Below are 17,535 nucleotides of genomic sequence, written 5' to 3'. Positions count from 1 at the left end.
AGGTAGGGAAGAATGGCGGAGTATGGTTCATCGGCTAGAGTGCTGAATATTATGATAATCACGACACCTCAGTCATGAGGCAAAACGAAGAAGAAGAAGAAGAAGAAGACCAGACTTAAGGTACTTTGATCTGGGAGAGGTGGACTCTGCTGATCCTTTTCCCTTCGGGATCGCTCACCAATAATGTTATCGGGCTAAGGAACCTTAAGATGGTGCAGGGACCTCGAAATCTGGGGCCCAACTTACTGATAACATGGTCTGCAGCACTACTAAAACATTATAATTATCATACTTTACAAATAAAGTCTTCAAAAACACTTCCTACTTCCACTATATTGTTCACCTGTGACAAATTTAACAATACTAAACAATACTGACTGACTTACAGACACACCAACTCGCTGAGTTATTTAGATGTAAGTATATTCAGTCTAGCACTTCTTCCTCTCATCTTTAATTGGGACGTAAGTGATGTACCAACACTTTCCGACCACTCCCTAATTATGACGACCTTAAAATCAACTACAGAAATACCGTCAATAAATGCTAATAGTTACTCAGCCAGGATCTACAGAACAAGAAATGTCAAATGGTCTTGCTTCCAACAGGCTGCTAAAAGATAGCAGAAGGATAGCAGAAGAAATAGCTGCCTGCAAGATTGCCGCGGAATTAGATGATATAATAGAGAATGTAACTGATGCCATAAACAAACTGGCAGAAGCAAATCTACCAAAAATTTCTTACAACCATGTAAGAACTTCTGGTGGAGTAAGAACTGACAGTTATGCGAAAACGTGTACTGGCCTGTGATAGGTGACATAAATGAAGCCGCTGCCCAGTCCTACATCAGAGATATCACAACATTTATCTAGCACTCAAAGAGGCATACAAAAACTTGATCCTGAAAATAAAATTGGAAATGTTGGAATGTTGGAAAGAATTCTGTTCAATCCCTACAAAAGCTAAACCTAGGAAATTTGTTCAGAAACTTACCAGGAGACCAAAACATGTCAAAAACCTAACCTCCATTAGAGACAGCTCGAAGATTCTTTCGTGACTCAGTCAAATCGGCTAGAATTACCGGAATCAGTGAAGAAATAATGAAGAGATTTGCTGTGATTCTGCATGCCATATCAACTGGACTTCCTCTTGATGTTGATAAATTTGATAATTTTACTGCAGACCTGACACATCTGTATCTTGAGTTATATCCGTGGTATTTCCTTCCATCTACCGTGCACAAGATCCTTATACATGGAGGAAGTATAAGTGAATCGGCCATCCTGTCAATGGGTATGCTGAGTGAAGAAGCGCAGGGGGCAAGGAATGAGCACATTAGCACATTACTCAATACAGGGAGGTCATGTAAGAAAATCGTCTCGAGAATGCAGCACTCAATATGTGTATAACAGGCTTTTATTAAGTTCTGACTCAAGAATAACAAGTGCTTCTCCTTTCTTGCATAAGAAGAACAAGGGTTTGCCATTTGAAGTTGCAACAGTTGCTACGGGAACTGACAATTTTCGGCGGAACTCAAACCTTGTGTGCTGCGGACGAAGAGGATGATGACATTGAGATTGCCGATAATGATGACGATGACGAGGATGATTGCTAGGAACAGTGAGATATTATGTTACTATAAAACCAAGACTATTTTCGAATCAAAGGAGTATGTAGTATATGTAGTATATATAACAGTTCCAGTACATGTCTAACAATAAAATGTCAAACATAAAGCATTCCGGATAAAAACGACTTTTGTCCAGCTAGATATGATTCCTGGCCCACTGTGCACTGGGAGACAGTTTTGTAGAAAGAGGTAGGTCGCTGACAGATCCACAACCACACCCACTCTTGCACTTCCTCATGGTACCGCTGCAGATAATTCGAGACATGACGCCATTCTGTCATCATCTTGCAGTGATGTGCGCCCTTCTCGGAATCTCTTGTGCTACTCATGCACACTCGTCATGGATGCGCAGTGTTCGCCATACACAGCAGACATGCGATGATGAGTTTCGCAAACTCCAGCCCTCTCAGCCCCTGTGGGTGGGGGGCAGTAAAATAACACCCATGGCATCTCCTGCCTGTCGTAAGAGGCGACTAAAAGGGGCCCTAGGTGCTCTCAACTTGGGAGCGGGGTTTGGCGACCACGGGGCTCTTAGCTGAGTCTTGGCATTGTTTCTACTTACTTGTGCCAGGCTCCTCACTTTCATCTATCCTCTCCAACCTCCCTCAGTCAATTCTTGTTCTTTTCTGACCCTGACAGTATTAGAGCACTCGAGGCCTAGGGAGTCTTTCATTTTCATGCCCTTAGTGGTTCTAGTCTTTCTTTGGCTGATACCTTCATTTTCTGAAGCGTCGGATCCCTTCAATTTTTTTCTTTGATTAATGGTTGTACTTACTCTTAACACATTGCTGACCGGATGCTTGAGCTTGTCACATACCCTGTGGACCGGACATTTTTCTACTAAGCATACTAGGGTGCACTTGATTATAGAAACGTAAATAAATATTAAACCATTCAATATTTTATCTTTAAAGTTGGTATGGGTACTCTTCAATGCCCCTAGTAATAGTGGATCTGCCTTTACAAAACCATATTCAGCGTCAATTCCTAACACATCATTCATTACATCGTTGTCGTCAGAATCACTTGAATAAATAAGTGCACTAGGTAAATTATGGCCTGTAGAGGCTTGAATATCACTTCCGCTATCACTCTCACATTCAGTTTCCACGAATTCATTAGACTATTTCCATTTGAACGATCATCGGCATATAATTCTTCTAAAATACCGTCGTCAGCTAACACCGTATTCCGTGGGCACTCCATCTTGTCATTGACTGAACCGACAGAAAGAAAGTCGACGTTTCAAAACTAAATCAAAGAATAAAAGAGGCCGTGAATAAAAGAAAAATGGCAGATATACATCTACGATTTATTCTACTCAATGTGCACGTCCGAAATAGTTCAAGATATGGTCAAGAGATGTCGCAGGAAGACCAAAAACAATGTCGTGAATAAAACCGAGATTTCTCGGGGCCCGTCACCTACCGCTGGCGAGCGTACTACGAGATTTCTCGGGGCCCGTCACCCATGTGTTAAAGCAATTATCACCACCACCACCTCAGCCACCAGAAAACAAACCACACTTCTCTGCTATTCTTCGCTTGCCTCCATTTCTACAGCTGGACGAGCACATTAGACCATTCCATGCATCAACGAAGACATAACCCAACAACTGCATGTACCTGTGAGTTGTCACGACGCAGTTCTCCTACCACAGCGATGGCAGTATGTATAGGTAACAAGCGTGTTGCCACCTTTCGTGCGGAATGTTCATTATGGCGGGAATTTGGTTTTTTATTTGACTGCGCCTCACACAAGGTGGTCGGAAACAACATGAACCAATTATATCAGCGTTAGAGGGTTGGTCATGATAAATAATTTGAAAGAAATAATTCAATATCTTGCACCATTCTAATTTTATCAGCTGCTGAAGTTAGCCAATCAGATCACTTCGCGGTTGAATTCAAATGTGACACAGGTGTAGAATATATTGGAAGAGGAAAGTGTTATAGAAGATTTTATTTGTAAACCTTGTTTAGTAGTACTTACTGTATGATCTGAAGTGTGGTGATAGAATGTTTTATTTGTATTCCCATGTAACTACCTAACCTGTACAGTGTAAATATTTTGGTAATATATGGTATTTGTAACTAGTAGATTTCATTTCTATATTTACTGGAACTGTCCAGAAGTTGTGACATGAAATTTTTAACAGGGTGTGTTAGCCTTTGTTAGTTATGTATTCTAGAAAGTATGTTCTGACTATTCTGGAATTGGAAGATTCCCGATCATATGTATTCGAGAAAGTTTTTAAACATCGCGACTAAAGTAAGTGTTGTGATTGGTCAATCCGAGCAAGCTCCTGTGTTCTGATTGGCTACTCCAAGGCCAGGGTCCCCTTTAAAAGGGGCTAGGCAGCATTTCGTGAGAGGTCTGAGGTCGTAAGTCTCTGAGCCGTCTTGGTCTTGGCCTGCGGAGCCTGCCGAAGTTTTTGACGTCGTGAACGTCTCCTTGGTACCAGCATGGGCAGCCATGGGGTAAGTGCTGTTGCTTTCTGTGCGTTTTAAGTTCCATTTAATTTTCGTTGGTGTATCACAGCAGTTTGTCCTAATCGCCACTCTTTTGATCAGATGTGAAAAGCTTGTTTTGATTTCACATAATAGTATTTTGTGCTTCCTCTTACCTTCAATATTGTATTTGTGGAAGTTGATTTGTACTGAGATGTACTTGCTTAACTCTTTGAACCTGTAGGAAGCTCTCGTCAAAGAATATATAACTTATGTGCCTCTAAGAACATGTATCTGTATCTTACAAAAGGTGTGTTGGCATTTTCCACATTGACTGGAACTGTTTGTATTTCATTTATTTTGTAAAGTCCATTTTCTAAATAATATTTTGAAAATCAAAGATCACTGTTAATTTTTCCGAACCGCAACCTAGACATATCCATGCTCCTGGTAGGTTCCCAGTTACGGCCCACGTTCCTTGTTTGTTACCGTCAAGTTGCCCTCACTGATATTTACTTCTGCTGTTTTCACCACAGTTCATTACATGATTACGGTGTGTATAGTGTTTTGGTACCTTGTCATTTGATTTACTTTCCTCCCTTTAACAGTGTTTATGTAGCCGCTGAAGTACCAGTTACAAAATGGGCTTTGCGCGATATTGCTGCTAAATCTGCACCTGACTTAAGAACAGCTTGAGAACCATGCTGAGAAATCAGCATAAAACACAAACGCACCGTTGGGTTTCAGCTCGGAGGTGTTAATAATAATAATAATAATAATAATAATAATAATAATAATAATAATAATAATAATAATAATAATAATAATAATAATAATATCCGTGTGGGGATTTACCGGTTACCTCCATCGGGCGCGTCCCATTGGAATTAGGGAAGCTCGCTGGCTCTGCCGCCAGCAGAGTCAGAGGGTAGTAGGGAAGTAAAATACCACCGTGAAAAAAAACTAGTCCCTTGAAAGGGTTACAGCGAAGACTGGTAAATGACCAAAGCCAGAAAACATCTTGAGGCAACCTCTAGGGCTAACAACCCTAGTTGTAAAAGGATGGGTACCCGTCCAAAGCAAAGTCAAGTCAAAAAGCATGATCGCACAACATTTCAAGAAACATACCCCAGAGGGTAAATCTTCGGATAAATCCCTCGTCGTGAACGCCACGGCGCACGAGTCTCGTTCGGATTCTGGGGGAGACTCGACATCATGCAAGAGACGAGTCGGAGCGTCTCGGTGTACCCCGAAGAGTCAAAAACTCAGGCCAAAATCTAAAACCTTTCTAGCAACTTTCAACATAAATTCACTTACATAAACTGGCAAGCTGAAAACCCTCACCAAAGCTCTTCACGAAAATCAGATATCCGTAGTGGCCCTACAGGAAACAAGGTACCCAGATGAAGAGATTTTTGAATCCGAAGGCTACCGATTTTTCAAGAGCAAAGCTCAAAGAGGAATCCTCAATGGAGCTGTGATGCTTGGAACCGCATTTGCTGTTAGAACCAAGATCCTTAAATCGGTTGCAAATTTCGAACCTGTGAATGACAGATTGTCTATACTCACAATTAAATGCGCGAACAAAAACTATGCCCTGGTTAACGCACATGCTCCTACAAACGATAAGAACAAGTCTGATCCAGACGAAGTTGATAATTTCTGGGACCTACTAGATGAAAAATTGAACAAAATCCCCAAACACCATGTCAAGCTTCTTTTGGGTGACTTCAATGCCCAACTAGGTCGTGAACAGAAGTACAAGAAAGTTATAGGAAATTACCCTGCTCACAAAAGAACCAATCCCAACGGCAAAAGACTGGTGACCATTTGCGAAAATCACAACCTGCAGGTCATGTTGACCCACTTTCGCCATCTACCCAGAAAACAAATGACTTGGCGTTCTCCCGTCCAAGCTCTCGGAGAGTTCCAAATTGATCATGTTGCGATCTCCAGGAGAAACAGCCCTGAGATTATGAATGTCAAGGTAAAGAAAAGCATCAATGTGGCCTCAGATCATTATATGTCTCTTATAAAATTCAAACCAATTCCCGCAAACACAAGGAAGACAACCAAACAGATCACACGCTTCGACAATGATAAACTTCGGCAAAGGGTCGAGGAGTTCCAAGAGAAGGCTAGACCAAATGACTGTGACTTTAACAACGCCAAAAGTCTCCTTGTTGAGGCCGCCAAAGACGTTGCAGAAATCAAGAGAAGCAAAAAGCATGCCTGGTGGAATAGTACCTGCGAAACAGTCCTCCAAGAAAGACTCAATGCGTGGAAACAGTACTACTCTACGAAATCAGAAAATGATTGGGAAACCTACAAAACCCAACGTGCCCAAGCAGCTAGGGTGTTCAGAACTGAGAAATGTAAATACGAAAATTCTCTCATTGAAAAGATAGAACAATACTTTAGGAAGAATGAAAGCAGAGAGTACTACAGAACCTTCAAATGCAAACTCATTGGCTATAAACCACCATCTCTATGAATTGAGCGAAAGGACGGCACACTGGCGACGTCAAATGAAGAAAATTGCAGCATTCTGGCAGATTACTTCAAGAATTTACTTAATTGCTCTAAACCGCAAAGCGCCATTGAGACCAAGGAACCCTTACTCAGGTACCCAGATTCCAGACCACCCGACAGAGATGAAATCAAGTGACACATTGCCCATCTCAAAAATAACAAAGCGCCGGGGGAAGACTCAGTAGTAGCAGAACTATGGAAATATGCCCCAGAGGAATCACTTGATATCTTGCAAAAGCAAATAGAAGAAATTTGGAACAAGGAGACCCTACCCAAAGATTGGAAAATAGCTTTGATCCATCCATTACACAAAAACGGCAGCATGAAGAACATCAACAACTACAGAGGAATATCTTTGCTACCTGTGACTTACAAAATTCTATCACTTGCCATTCTGGAACGTTTGGAAGCACAAGTCGAACATCAAATAGGTGAATACCAAGGAGGGTTCAGAAAAAGCCGCTCAACAGCTGAACAGATCCAAAATCTCAAAATGATCATCAGATATTGTACACTAAGGTCCAAGCAGTATGTGTCTGTCTTTGTGGACTTTAAGAAAGCGTACAACTCCATTGACCGGGAAGTCCTGCTAAACATCTTAAATGAATTTGGAGTTGATTTGAAACTGCTGGCATTAATTAGAGCCACCCTGACCGATACAAAATCCAAGGTGAAGTTCCACGGATGTCTCTCTCATTCCTTTGACATCAAAACAGGAGTCCGACAAGGTGATGGGCTATCCCCGATACTCTTCAACTGTGTTCTTGAAAAGATCATCAGAACCTGGCGGGTGAGATTACAGGAAACCAACTACAGTCCATTGAGAATAGGAACCAAATCCAAGGGGATCGCAACAGACTGCTTAGCATTTGCCGATGATATTGCTGTTCTCTCAACCGACATAGAAACCGCTAGAGCTCAAGTTGATATTTTAAAGGAAATTGCCGAACAAACTGGTTTGCAGATATTGTTTGAGAAAACAGAAGTAATGACTAACATCGAAGAGGCTCCACCAAAACTCCATACAAAATACAGGGACATCCCCCGAGTAGACAAATTCAAATACCTGGGTGAGATCATCATGAAAAATGGACTGGACAAAGAAGCACTTCAGGAGCGAGTAAGCAAACTGGAAATAGCCTACCAAACATCCCGCACAATCTACAACAAAAAATGCCTTTCCCAAAACACCAAGATACGTCACTATGAAACAGTTCTGAAGCCAGTAGTTCTATATGCAGCCGAAACCCTATCTCTAAATGCCAACAAAGGACTCCTTGAAGAACTGGAGAAAAGAGAACGCAAAATTGTGAGAGGAATCTTGGGATCGAAGTACAGAAATGGAATCCATCAAAAGAGATCCAACAAGGAAGTCTACAGCAAAATAGAGAAAATTACCGACACAATCAGAAAAAGATGGGCACGATTTTCCGGTCATCTGAAAAGAATGGACAGAAGAAAGTTAACTAAAGAAATCTTTCACTTTTTTGATTCAAACCCCAAAACCACAGTTCCCTGGTTTAGAAATACCAAAGAAGACCTGCAAATGCTACATATCTCAGCTGAAGACGCCTTTAACAGAGATCTCTTCCGCAAGAAAATATTGACGAACGGGCTAAATCGAGACGAGCAACCGAAGAGAAGACACGGTGCCCTTTGGACAGAGGAGCGTAAGCAGGCCCACTCACAAAGAATGAGGGAAATTTGGGCTCTAAAGAAGGCCAAGTTCAGTGTCAAATGCAACAAGACTTAGCGTGGTCCTTGATGGCTGCAGCGAATTATATAATAATAATAATAATAATAATAATAATAATAATAATAATAATAATAATAATAATAATAATAATAATAATTTAAGTTGTTTAACGTCCCTTTTCAAACGACACCGGGGATATTCAAACAGGTACGACAGAATGATGCCATGCCTGCATTGATGCAGGGGGAAGCCATTTCGAACATTTGTTGTAAATGGAACAGCTTGTGCTACTTCTGGTGTAGCTGGTGAGCTCGACATAATTATCTTCTCATTTATCAATACCTCGTTTACCCCACGAAAAAAGTGGGAATTTTTGGAAGTCACCAGAAATGGTTCTTGGGAAATTTCCATCAGGAGAAACACGGAACAATTTGACCTCGAGGGCTACAACCCCTCCAACCTCCTAAGACATATGTGAGAACCAATCAACGTCAAACTATGTTGCACAACCCATATCCCCTATACCTCCCTCATGATGCGAACTGTTGTATGCGTATGCTTTATCTTCAGAACGTGTTGTGATTTATTGTGGATAAGAAGAAGAATAAGAAGAAAACGAAAACGAAGTGTGTCTGCGGCAATGCCCAAATAAAAATCTTCTTTGTCCTACAGGCTGGCAGTAGATAACAGGGGATCCCAATTTCACTACGGATAGAGGGGTAGTCTTCTGCCAAGTTTGCTGTAAGGAAGTAAGTTTGTTTGTTCCTTTTATCTTTTTTGCGATTGAGAACTACGATCACATTTCATTGTACCATTATAGGCTTATTAATTTATGTATTGTGGCAAGTTGTTTTGTTGCAATGCTGTATTAGTCGTGAACTTTCAATAATTTACATCGCTGAAATGTAAACATACATTAAATTACTGTATGAGGAGTTATAACACCGGTGGTCTCTTTTCACAGAGTGGATGAAAATTAAAAGTTGGTATTTTGAACTGTGATTCATTTCCTGTTAAAATAGAGATTTTCAACTGAAATGGAGTTTTAAAAAATCGTAACTTCCACAGCGCCATGTGTAGGTTCTAGTGAAGTCTATTACGCTTCCACTAAGCGTTTGTGAAACATAGGTTGCAGATCCAATCTGGCGCAGCTAGGACGATGTCACTGAGGCTAGACATACAAGATGACACGGCTCGGACTATGTCAGAGAGTATTTTACAATGCTGCTAAGACTATCTTTACAAGACCAGGCCAGTGAAAAGACCGTTGGTCTGGATTAGTGAGGTCCGGTTAGTAACCATTGTGCTGGCCACATGCAATGAGTGTCTGGGAGGCCTAAGCTCCCAGGTTAGGCCGCGAGGCGGCTAACAAGCCTCTAGCATCCCCTCTAGAGTCTTGCTAAATTGTGACAAAAAGTAAGGTTATGGGCGAATGCCACGACAATTTGAAATTGTGCGGTTTTCTAAATGTCAACGAGGGTGGCAGCCTTGTGCACACACATGATGCAGGATCTATTCAAGACCGACTCCAATCCTCAGACTTTAATTTTACTGTTGATCGTTCAAAGATGGCGAATCGAGTAGCCGGAAATGTTGGAAATGTGGGTTTGTTTTGGTTTGTTATTGTATGTAGTCGGTGTAATTTCATGAAAGTTGATTATAAATGTTAGTTTCTTTGTATAATATAAGTGTGCGAGTGAATTTATATGAGTCAGTGGACACGTAGGATCTGTAATTATATGCAGTACCGAGCTCGATAGCTGTAGTCGCTTGTGCGGTCAGTATCCAGTAATCTGGAGACAGTGGGTTCGAGCCCCACTGTCGGCAGCCCTGAAGATGGTTTTCCGTGGTTTCCCATTTTCACACCAGGCAAATGCCGGGGCTGTACCTTAATTAAGGCCACGGCCACTTCTTTCCAATTCCTAGGCCTTTCCTCTCCCATCGTCGCCGTAAGACATACCTGTGTCGGTGCGACGTAAAGCAAAAAAAAAAAAAATAAATTATGCAGTAATGTGTGAATGTGCTTGTTTTGATCGTGTTGTGGACCAAGTTTTAGTCTATCTATGGCAATGCCTCTTATACAACTATTCTTAAGTTTCCTACAGAATAAAACATTAAGAGAGAATTGGATTAGAAATATACATCGTGATTATTTTGAAGTCGATGACAAGTCTGAGGGCTAGGAAAGACTTTTCTTTAATTCCAAACAGTGAACGTATTCATGTTCCTCGAAAAATATTAATGTAGATAGAATATAATTGATATTGTGATATTCCGCCAGTGTCTATGTGCTTCGAAGTGTCGAGTGATTTAGATGCAAGTGCATTTTACAATAATCTATGCTTTGCCTGCAGAAATGTTTGGCTGGATCTTGGAGTATAACAAAACTTATAAGTGTGACTGTTGGAACAATCTGTATACTGGTACACAGAAGAAATAGTGACTTGGAGGGATTAGCTGGGTTTGTAACGCAGGGTTTTACACTACCAACACCTTCCAATTCATGATGTGGTTGTCTGTTATCAAGCTGTCTACACCGAACTGAAACTCGTCCATGTGGTTAAATATGAATGTTTATAGAGTCAATAGAGTTTTTGCACTCATGTTCTTTAATTGGTAAAAACTTATAGTGTCTGAACATTTCATTACTAAGGTTACCATCATTGTGTGAAGTGTTGCTATGCCATATGTCAACATTACGTTAGCGTTACCAGGGCCGTTCATTGGGTTAACATAATCATTTCGGGTGTACTCAGGCTAAGTGGCTCAGGTGGTTAAGGTGCTGGCCTTCTGACCCTAAGTTGGCAGGTTCTATCCTGGCTCAGTCTGGTGGTATTTGAAAGTGCTCAAATACATCAGCCTCATGTCGGTAGATTTACTGGCATGTAAAAGAACTAAATTCCAGCACTTCGACGTCTCCGAAAACCGAAAAATGTAATTAGTGGGACGTAAAGCCAATAACATTATTATTTTGAATGTACTTCCATTTCATTGGGTGCTGAATATAAGAAATGTCCACCACTTCAACACTAAGGCAGCAAATTATGTTTCATAGTTCTCATGGGAGCGAATAATTTGAGGAATTTCGCACCTTAATTTATTTTGAAGCATTCAAAATGATATTATAAATATCATTTTAACAGTTTTATCATGTATTTCCTTCATGTATCCAGCAAAGTGAAATCCAAGAGAAAACGTTATTTGACTAATTGAAATTTCTAAATAATCAGCTTGTTGTTCTCTTTTCTAGTAGAATATATGTGATTCTAGTTTATTATATATGGTGCGTACTTGTTGGCAAAGAGTTTTTGTACGTGAAAAAGTGATTTTCCCTATGATGTTACATTTATCATGTTAAATTACTGCCGTTTATATAATATGTACGTGATATTTTATATTTTCTTATTACCCAATACCAGCAATATGGCTACTTCGGCCGCCATGTTACTTTATATTATGGTCTGAGGATTGGAGTCAGTCTTAATCTATTGCAGGCAATGGAAAATAGTCTTCATGACAGCTGACCTGGCTGACCAAAGCCGGCGAATAGCAACAAATAAAATGCTCACAAATCTGAGATTTATAGTGCCTCCATTTAAATTCTTCTATATAAGTAAGGATACTGCTAGTGACAGTTTGGTGGTCCCTGGCAAGCATAAAGGAAGGATATCTCCTCTATGCTACTCAGGCATCGTTTCTCGTAATTTTTACTATTTTTTTCACCCGGTGAACTGGACACAATACTGCCAAATTATAACTGAAAAATCTTTGAGGACATATTTCCATGTAAATTACGAATTCCCTTGTTCCTACTTTAAAGTTTTGTACTTAAGGAAACGTCATCTCTAATAGCCTTTCTTTTTATGAAACAAATGCATGATACTGTATATACAGTACTTAGCATTATTGCCAATTAGCCCAACTGCTGAAATTTAAGATATTTTATTTTTTCAGATCAAATGTGAAAATAAACCTATACAGATCAGCATTGAAATATTGCAATGCATCTGACACAAGTACCGAAAGCTATATCAATGCAGCCTTTCTACCCGTCCACTATGAACAGCGACCAACAACAATTTTCTTCAGTCCTATGCACTGCAGTGGTGGGAGCTATTATCTCCCTGCATAAACTGGAGCATCTTCAAACTTCAACAGTGGTGGTGGTGGTGGTGGTGGTGATTATAGTGTTAAGAGGAAGTACAACTAGGCAACCATTCTCTATATAACACTAGTCAGAGAGAGAGGAAAAAAACGGAAGGAATCCGACACTTCCAAAAATGAAGGTATCAGCCAAAGGAAGACAAAGGCCACAAAGGGCCTCGAGTGCTGTAATACTGTCGGGGTCGGAAAAGAGCAAGAGTTGGCCAAGGAAGGTAGAAAAAGATAGATGAAAGTGAGGAGCCTGGCACAAGTAAGTGGCAGCAATGCGAGGACTCAGCTAAGAGCCCCGTGGTTGCCAACCGACGCTCCCAAGTTGAAAGCCCCTGGAGCCCCTTTTAGTCACCTCTTACGTCTGGCAGGGGATACCGTGGGTGTTATTTTACCGCCCCCACACCCACAGCGGGAACAAACTTCAACAACCTGCCGGGAGCAATCACCGAGTTGAGAAGAGTGGCATGCCATTTAGGATTGTGGAAGAAGTCAGGGGAAATTTAGACCAAACCTCTGGGAAGGTAGTCACTAGGCATAGATATCAAGGATAATTTAATAAAAAACCACCTAAAGTGATGGTTAAAGTGGCCAGGGTGCTATAAAGTGAGGTAGATGAAACAATTGAACTAAAACCAGATGAAGTGGCTTCACTGAGGTTTTGTTTGATCACTTCATGTGATGTTGAGAGATCTTTCCCTCAGTACAAAATCATTTTGCATGACAGAAGAACAAGATTGTTACCGGAAAACATTGAAAAGTTGCTTGTAAATTCATTTTATAGTAATTGAGTGCGTTATTAAACTAAGTAATTTTTTCATGCCTATTTTTGTTTGTTTATTTTACACATTAGTGCTGATTTACATGCCTATTTTGGCTAATTTAAAAGTCTATATGCTTACCTAACTGTTTTTAGTGCTTATAATTCTCATCTCTAGTGATAACGATGGCAGTGTGGCATTACAGGGACTCCACAAGATTCTGGGAGCGTGGGAAGTCATACTTTTCCATGGTCACGGCACAACCTCCCGTAATGCACATAAATTGTTTGGAGCAGGGTCAACGGCATGCACATCTCTCTCAACAGCACCCTAGTTGTTGTCTATACGATTGAGGTTGGATGACCTTAAGGACCAGGCAAGCATCCTTATGACCATGGCATGTTCATTGAACCAATCAACCACAGTCCAGGAACTATTGGACGGTGCATTGTCTTATTGCACATTTAGGTCTCGTACAGTATGCTGTAGGTAAACAAATGGGTAGACATGATCTGACAACAGGTTCCTGTATCATTCGTTGGTGAGGGTCGATGTCACATGTACAAGAGAATCTTGCCTCAAGTGCTTGGTGACACACTCATCCCTTGTCACCGGCGTGTACAAATTGATATCACAACTCATTTATCCAGGTAATCTTTCTCTATGCTTGGGGAGTTCAGTGGTGCTGTTCCTCTGCCAGTGCCATTCTTTGTATCTTGTGCAGTGATACCCAAGTGGGATGGTGGCTTCTGTACCTCGTTGTGAGGAGGTGGTGCTGGATGGTATAGTTGCTCACATTTCATTGTTATCCAATATTCGATTTGCAACTTATCTGTTGGACTCTGGATACATTGGCCCATGGAAGGCCCATTGCTGTCAATTGCTCATCAGTGTACATGCCTCATCATATGGTATACTATCAGGCTTGATGTAACTGCATGTTAAACCAGATTATATCTGTAAAAGCTTTTAAGTATTCCAAGAATAGCACTACAAAGCACTATACAGCACTACATAGTTCTGTTCTTGCCATCCAAGTCAGTTGACGGCGACTCTTGCCAACAACACGTACTCCACAGCAGTTGACCTTGGCCTTGTTGGTTTTTCCTGAATCTACATAGTCATGGTACACTACACTCTAGATATATTGGCACATGGGAGGCCCATTGCCTGCACAACTTTAGAGATGGAGCTGCCCATATGTACGGCGCTAACAATCTGTCCACGAACGTGGCTTACCCATCCTGTGCTCACCTGTTACTCGTACAGTCAGTACGAGGTCTTACAACATCACAGTCATGTACCATGCAAAACTATTACATTCACTGGGCCAACGACAACACCAATTTGCCTAAACGGCAGCTGTCTCTAATTCAGTTCTAAATTATAAGTAAGTGATTTAAAAGAACAAACAAGTGCAATTCAAGTCATATATAGAAAGACAGGAACAATGAAAGGAACACATAACAAGAAAACACAATGGCACTTCAGTGTGAGAAGAGGGAGAAACAAAAAGAAAACACGAAAGGATAAGTACAATCTCCACATCTTCATACACTGCTGTCAATTGCTCATCAGTGTACATGCCTCATGATATGGTATACTGTCGCAGTCTTGATGAATCTGCATGTTAAACCAGATAATGTATGTAAAGCTTTCACTGCAATTACTGTCAGTTCACAAGGTGTTAGTGATTAGCATTATTGTGGAGAACAGGGTTATATGAAATACACTGAAAAATATGGAGTATTAGCTTATTTTTGGAAAAAAATATTACTGTGATCCGAAAGAAGATGATAAATTAATAATTGATGGTTACTAAACTTAAGATTTGACTTGACTTAATTCCTGTCTCTCGTGGGCAGAGTATACGGCTCATATAAAAGCTCTCCATCTGATTTGGTTTGCTGCTATTGCCTTGATGTTCTTTCAGGATGTGCTTCTAGTACCCTGTTATTTTTTGCATAAGATTAAACAAAATATTTTGATGCTTAAGAAGGTTGTGATAATATTTTATTTAGATCTTTGTCATAAGATTTTTTTTTAGTCAGTATATAATTTTTCCTGGTTATAATGTATTGTTTTTGAAAATGCTAGTGTTCAATGACCTTTTAGATTCTTATCATTGCAGAATATCATTTATCTACATAGTGAATACCCAGCTTAATAACAGTACTTGGACACTTGTTTTCTGGTTTGGAATGACTTGTTATTGATACATTTTCTTGGAAACATTTTCAGTTCTGTCTCTGATCATGATTGCTATCCTCCATCTGGTAGCATCTGTGGTAGCATGGATCATCATGTTGATTGTCACTATTGCAGCTGTAGGTGAGTGATTTGTGATGATAACTAAGAAAAGAACACATATCTAATATAGTAATTTTAAGGGGAATCATTTTGTGCAATATTATTATAATATTACTCATTTTAGTAAATTGTTCCTTTGCTATATTAATTCAAACTTTCGAGTTAAATACATGTTTAATTTTAAGAATGCATTACAGCTACTAACTAATCAAGATTTTCCATAATTGTGACATTGTCAATGTAAAATGTTATTATATATATATATATATATTAAATTTTATTTGTGTTACAGTATCTGAGTTAATATTTCCAATATTCCCATTTCAATATGTTCTCCTCTTCAGACCCAAAGTCAGATGAAGTGAGAGAAAATTTATTTTACTTTCTTTCTTAACACATAACGGACTAAATAATTTGAAGTTAGCATTAGAAAGGGTATTGACTTGATACCGCATTTACTCGTGTATTAGACCCCCCTTGGCTTTCGAGACGAAGAAAAAAAAATCTTGCATACAAGACCCCCCCAACGTAATTCATCAGAGAAGAACGATTCCGCTTCAAAGTGGGTACAAGCCTTATGCAGCTCTGATGATATCACACAAATTTGTGAATAGTTTCATCTGTACAACTCACTCAATGAAAACGCGTAGAAGTCATGCGGTACATCTGCGTCTTGTAGTTAAGAAATGTTTGCCTCCATAGCGTAGGTCTACTGCAGCTCTGATGACGTCGCACAAATAGGTGAATAGTTTTGTGTCTGACCCGCGCGTTGCAAGCACACATCAGTCATGTATATATGTCTGTGTTTTTTAGTTAAGAATGTCCGCCAACGTAATGGTTAGCACAATTAGCTGCCATTCCCAGGTGCCTGAGTTTGATTCCGGTACCATATTGCCAGAGATTTATGAATGGCAGGAAGGTTGATTTGCAGTAAAAATGGTACATGGAACTCCCTTCCACTGGGGGCCTGTCTAAAAAAGAGCTGCACCACCTCGCGATGAGGAAATGAGTTTACTTTAGTTAAGAAATATTCACGGTTGTTGCTAGGCCTATTAATATAGGCAAGTGAGATCATTAACAAAGTGATCATTTAATATCTCGTAACTCTGGCCAATACTGTATAGGTTTTTTTTGGGAGAGAGGTAGGTTTAAAACGTGATAAAACAATCCAATCACAATTGTTTTACTCGCCAACATACCTAACAAATAATGCTAATAATATTGATTTTTTTTTTTGTCTCCACTTTCAACGATTTTTGGAAATGCCAAACAAACTTAAAAAAAAAAATGCTATTTATTCATGGCATCGACCTAAGAAGAACTTTTGACCCTACTTGGCACCATATGTTATGAACCTGCGTGTATTTGGAAATTGCGGAAGTGTAAAGTCTTGAATATGAGGAAAGGAACAAGGACGACACAAACACCCAGTCCCCCAGGCCAGGGATATTAATCATTTACAATTAAAAACCTCTGATCCGGCCGGGAATCGAACCCGAGGCCGCCGAGTGACAGGCGGACGCGGAGCCGGACATACAAAACATACTAGGGTATCCGTTAATAAAAAATGAGAGACAACAAACGTACAAAATTAAACATTATGATAATAAAACACATTTAGCCACACAGATGTCCATTAATTCGGCAGACTTTCCTGTTATTTATTTTTATTCTCTCCGTCGTGGAACTTTTCACACTATCGGGGCAATAGCATACCTAGCCTAAACATTGTGGTCTCTCTAAATCATTTACAGCTGTTTTGGTAGATCCTGGTGTGATAAATGTAGAGAAAAAGCATGAAATATTCTTCAAAATTAGGGTCTGGCTTTCAACAACCGCAATTATCGAAAGATTGCTTCCAGTCACTAAGTATTACCGGTTCATTTGGAAATACAACTCTTAACATGTGCTAGTTATCAGCTGGTGGTTTGGCACGCTTTCAACAGCACGGCTTTATTCAGGAATGGCTTCTGCTGCACATACACCATCTGAGAATATCAGAGA

General features: G+C 40.1%; 1 protein-coding gene across 3 annotated transcripts in view; it reads left to right on the top strand.

The window, feature by feature from the left end:
- Ctl1 (choline transporter-like protein 1) overlaps positions 1–17,535 on the top strand; it is a 290,689-nt gene that overhangs the window by 82,300 nt on the left and 190,854 nt on the right. For all 3 annotated transcript variants that reach the window (XM_067151040.2, XM_067151020.2, XM_067151031.2), the window contains exon 7: positions 15,463–15,552. In XM_067151040.2, coding sequence (XP_067007141.1) covers positions 15,463–15,552 — 90 coding nt within the window. The remainder of the gene's footprint in view (positions 1–15,462; positions 15,553–17,535) is intronic.

The sequence above is a fragment of the Anabrus simplex genome, chromosome 1 (assembly GCF_040414725.1).
Source record: "Anabrus simplex isolate iqAnaSimp1 chromosome 1, ASM4041472v1, whole genome shotgun sequence".
NCBI classification, from domain to species: domain Eukaryota; kingdom Metazoa; phylum Arthropoda; class Insecta; order Orthoptera; family Tettigoniidae; genus Anabrus; species Anabrus simplex.
The sequence above is the reverse complement of the archived record's forward strand: the minus strand, read 5'-3'. Positions and strand labels throughout refer to the sequence as shown.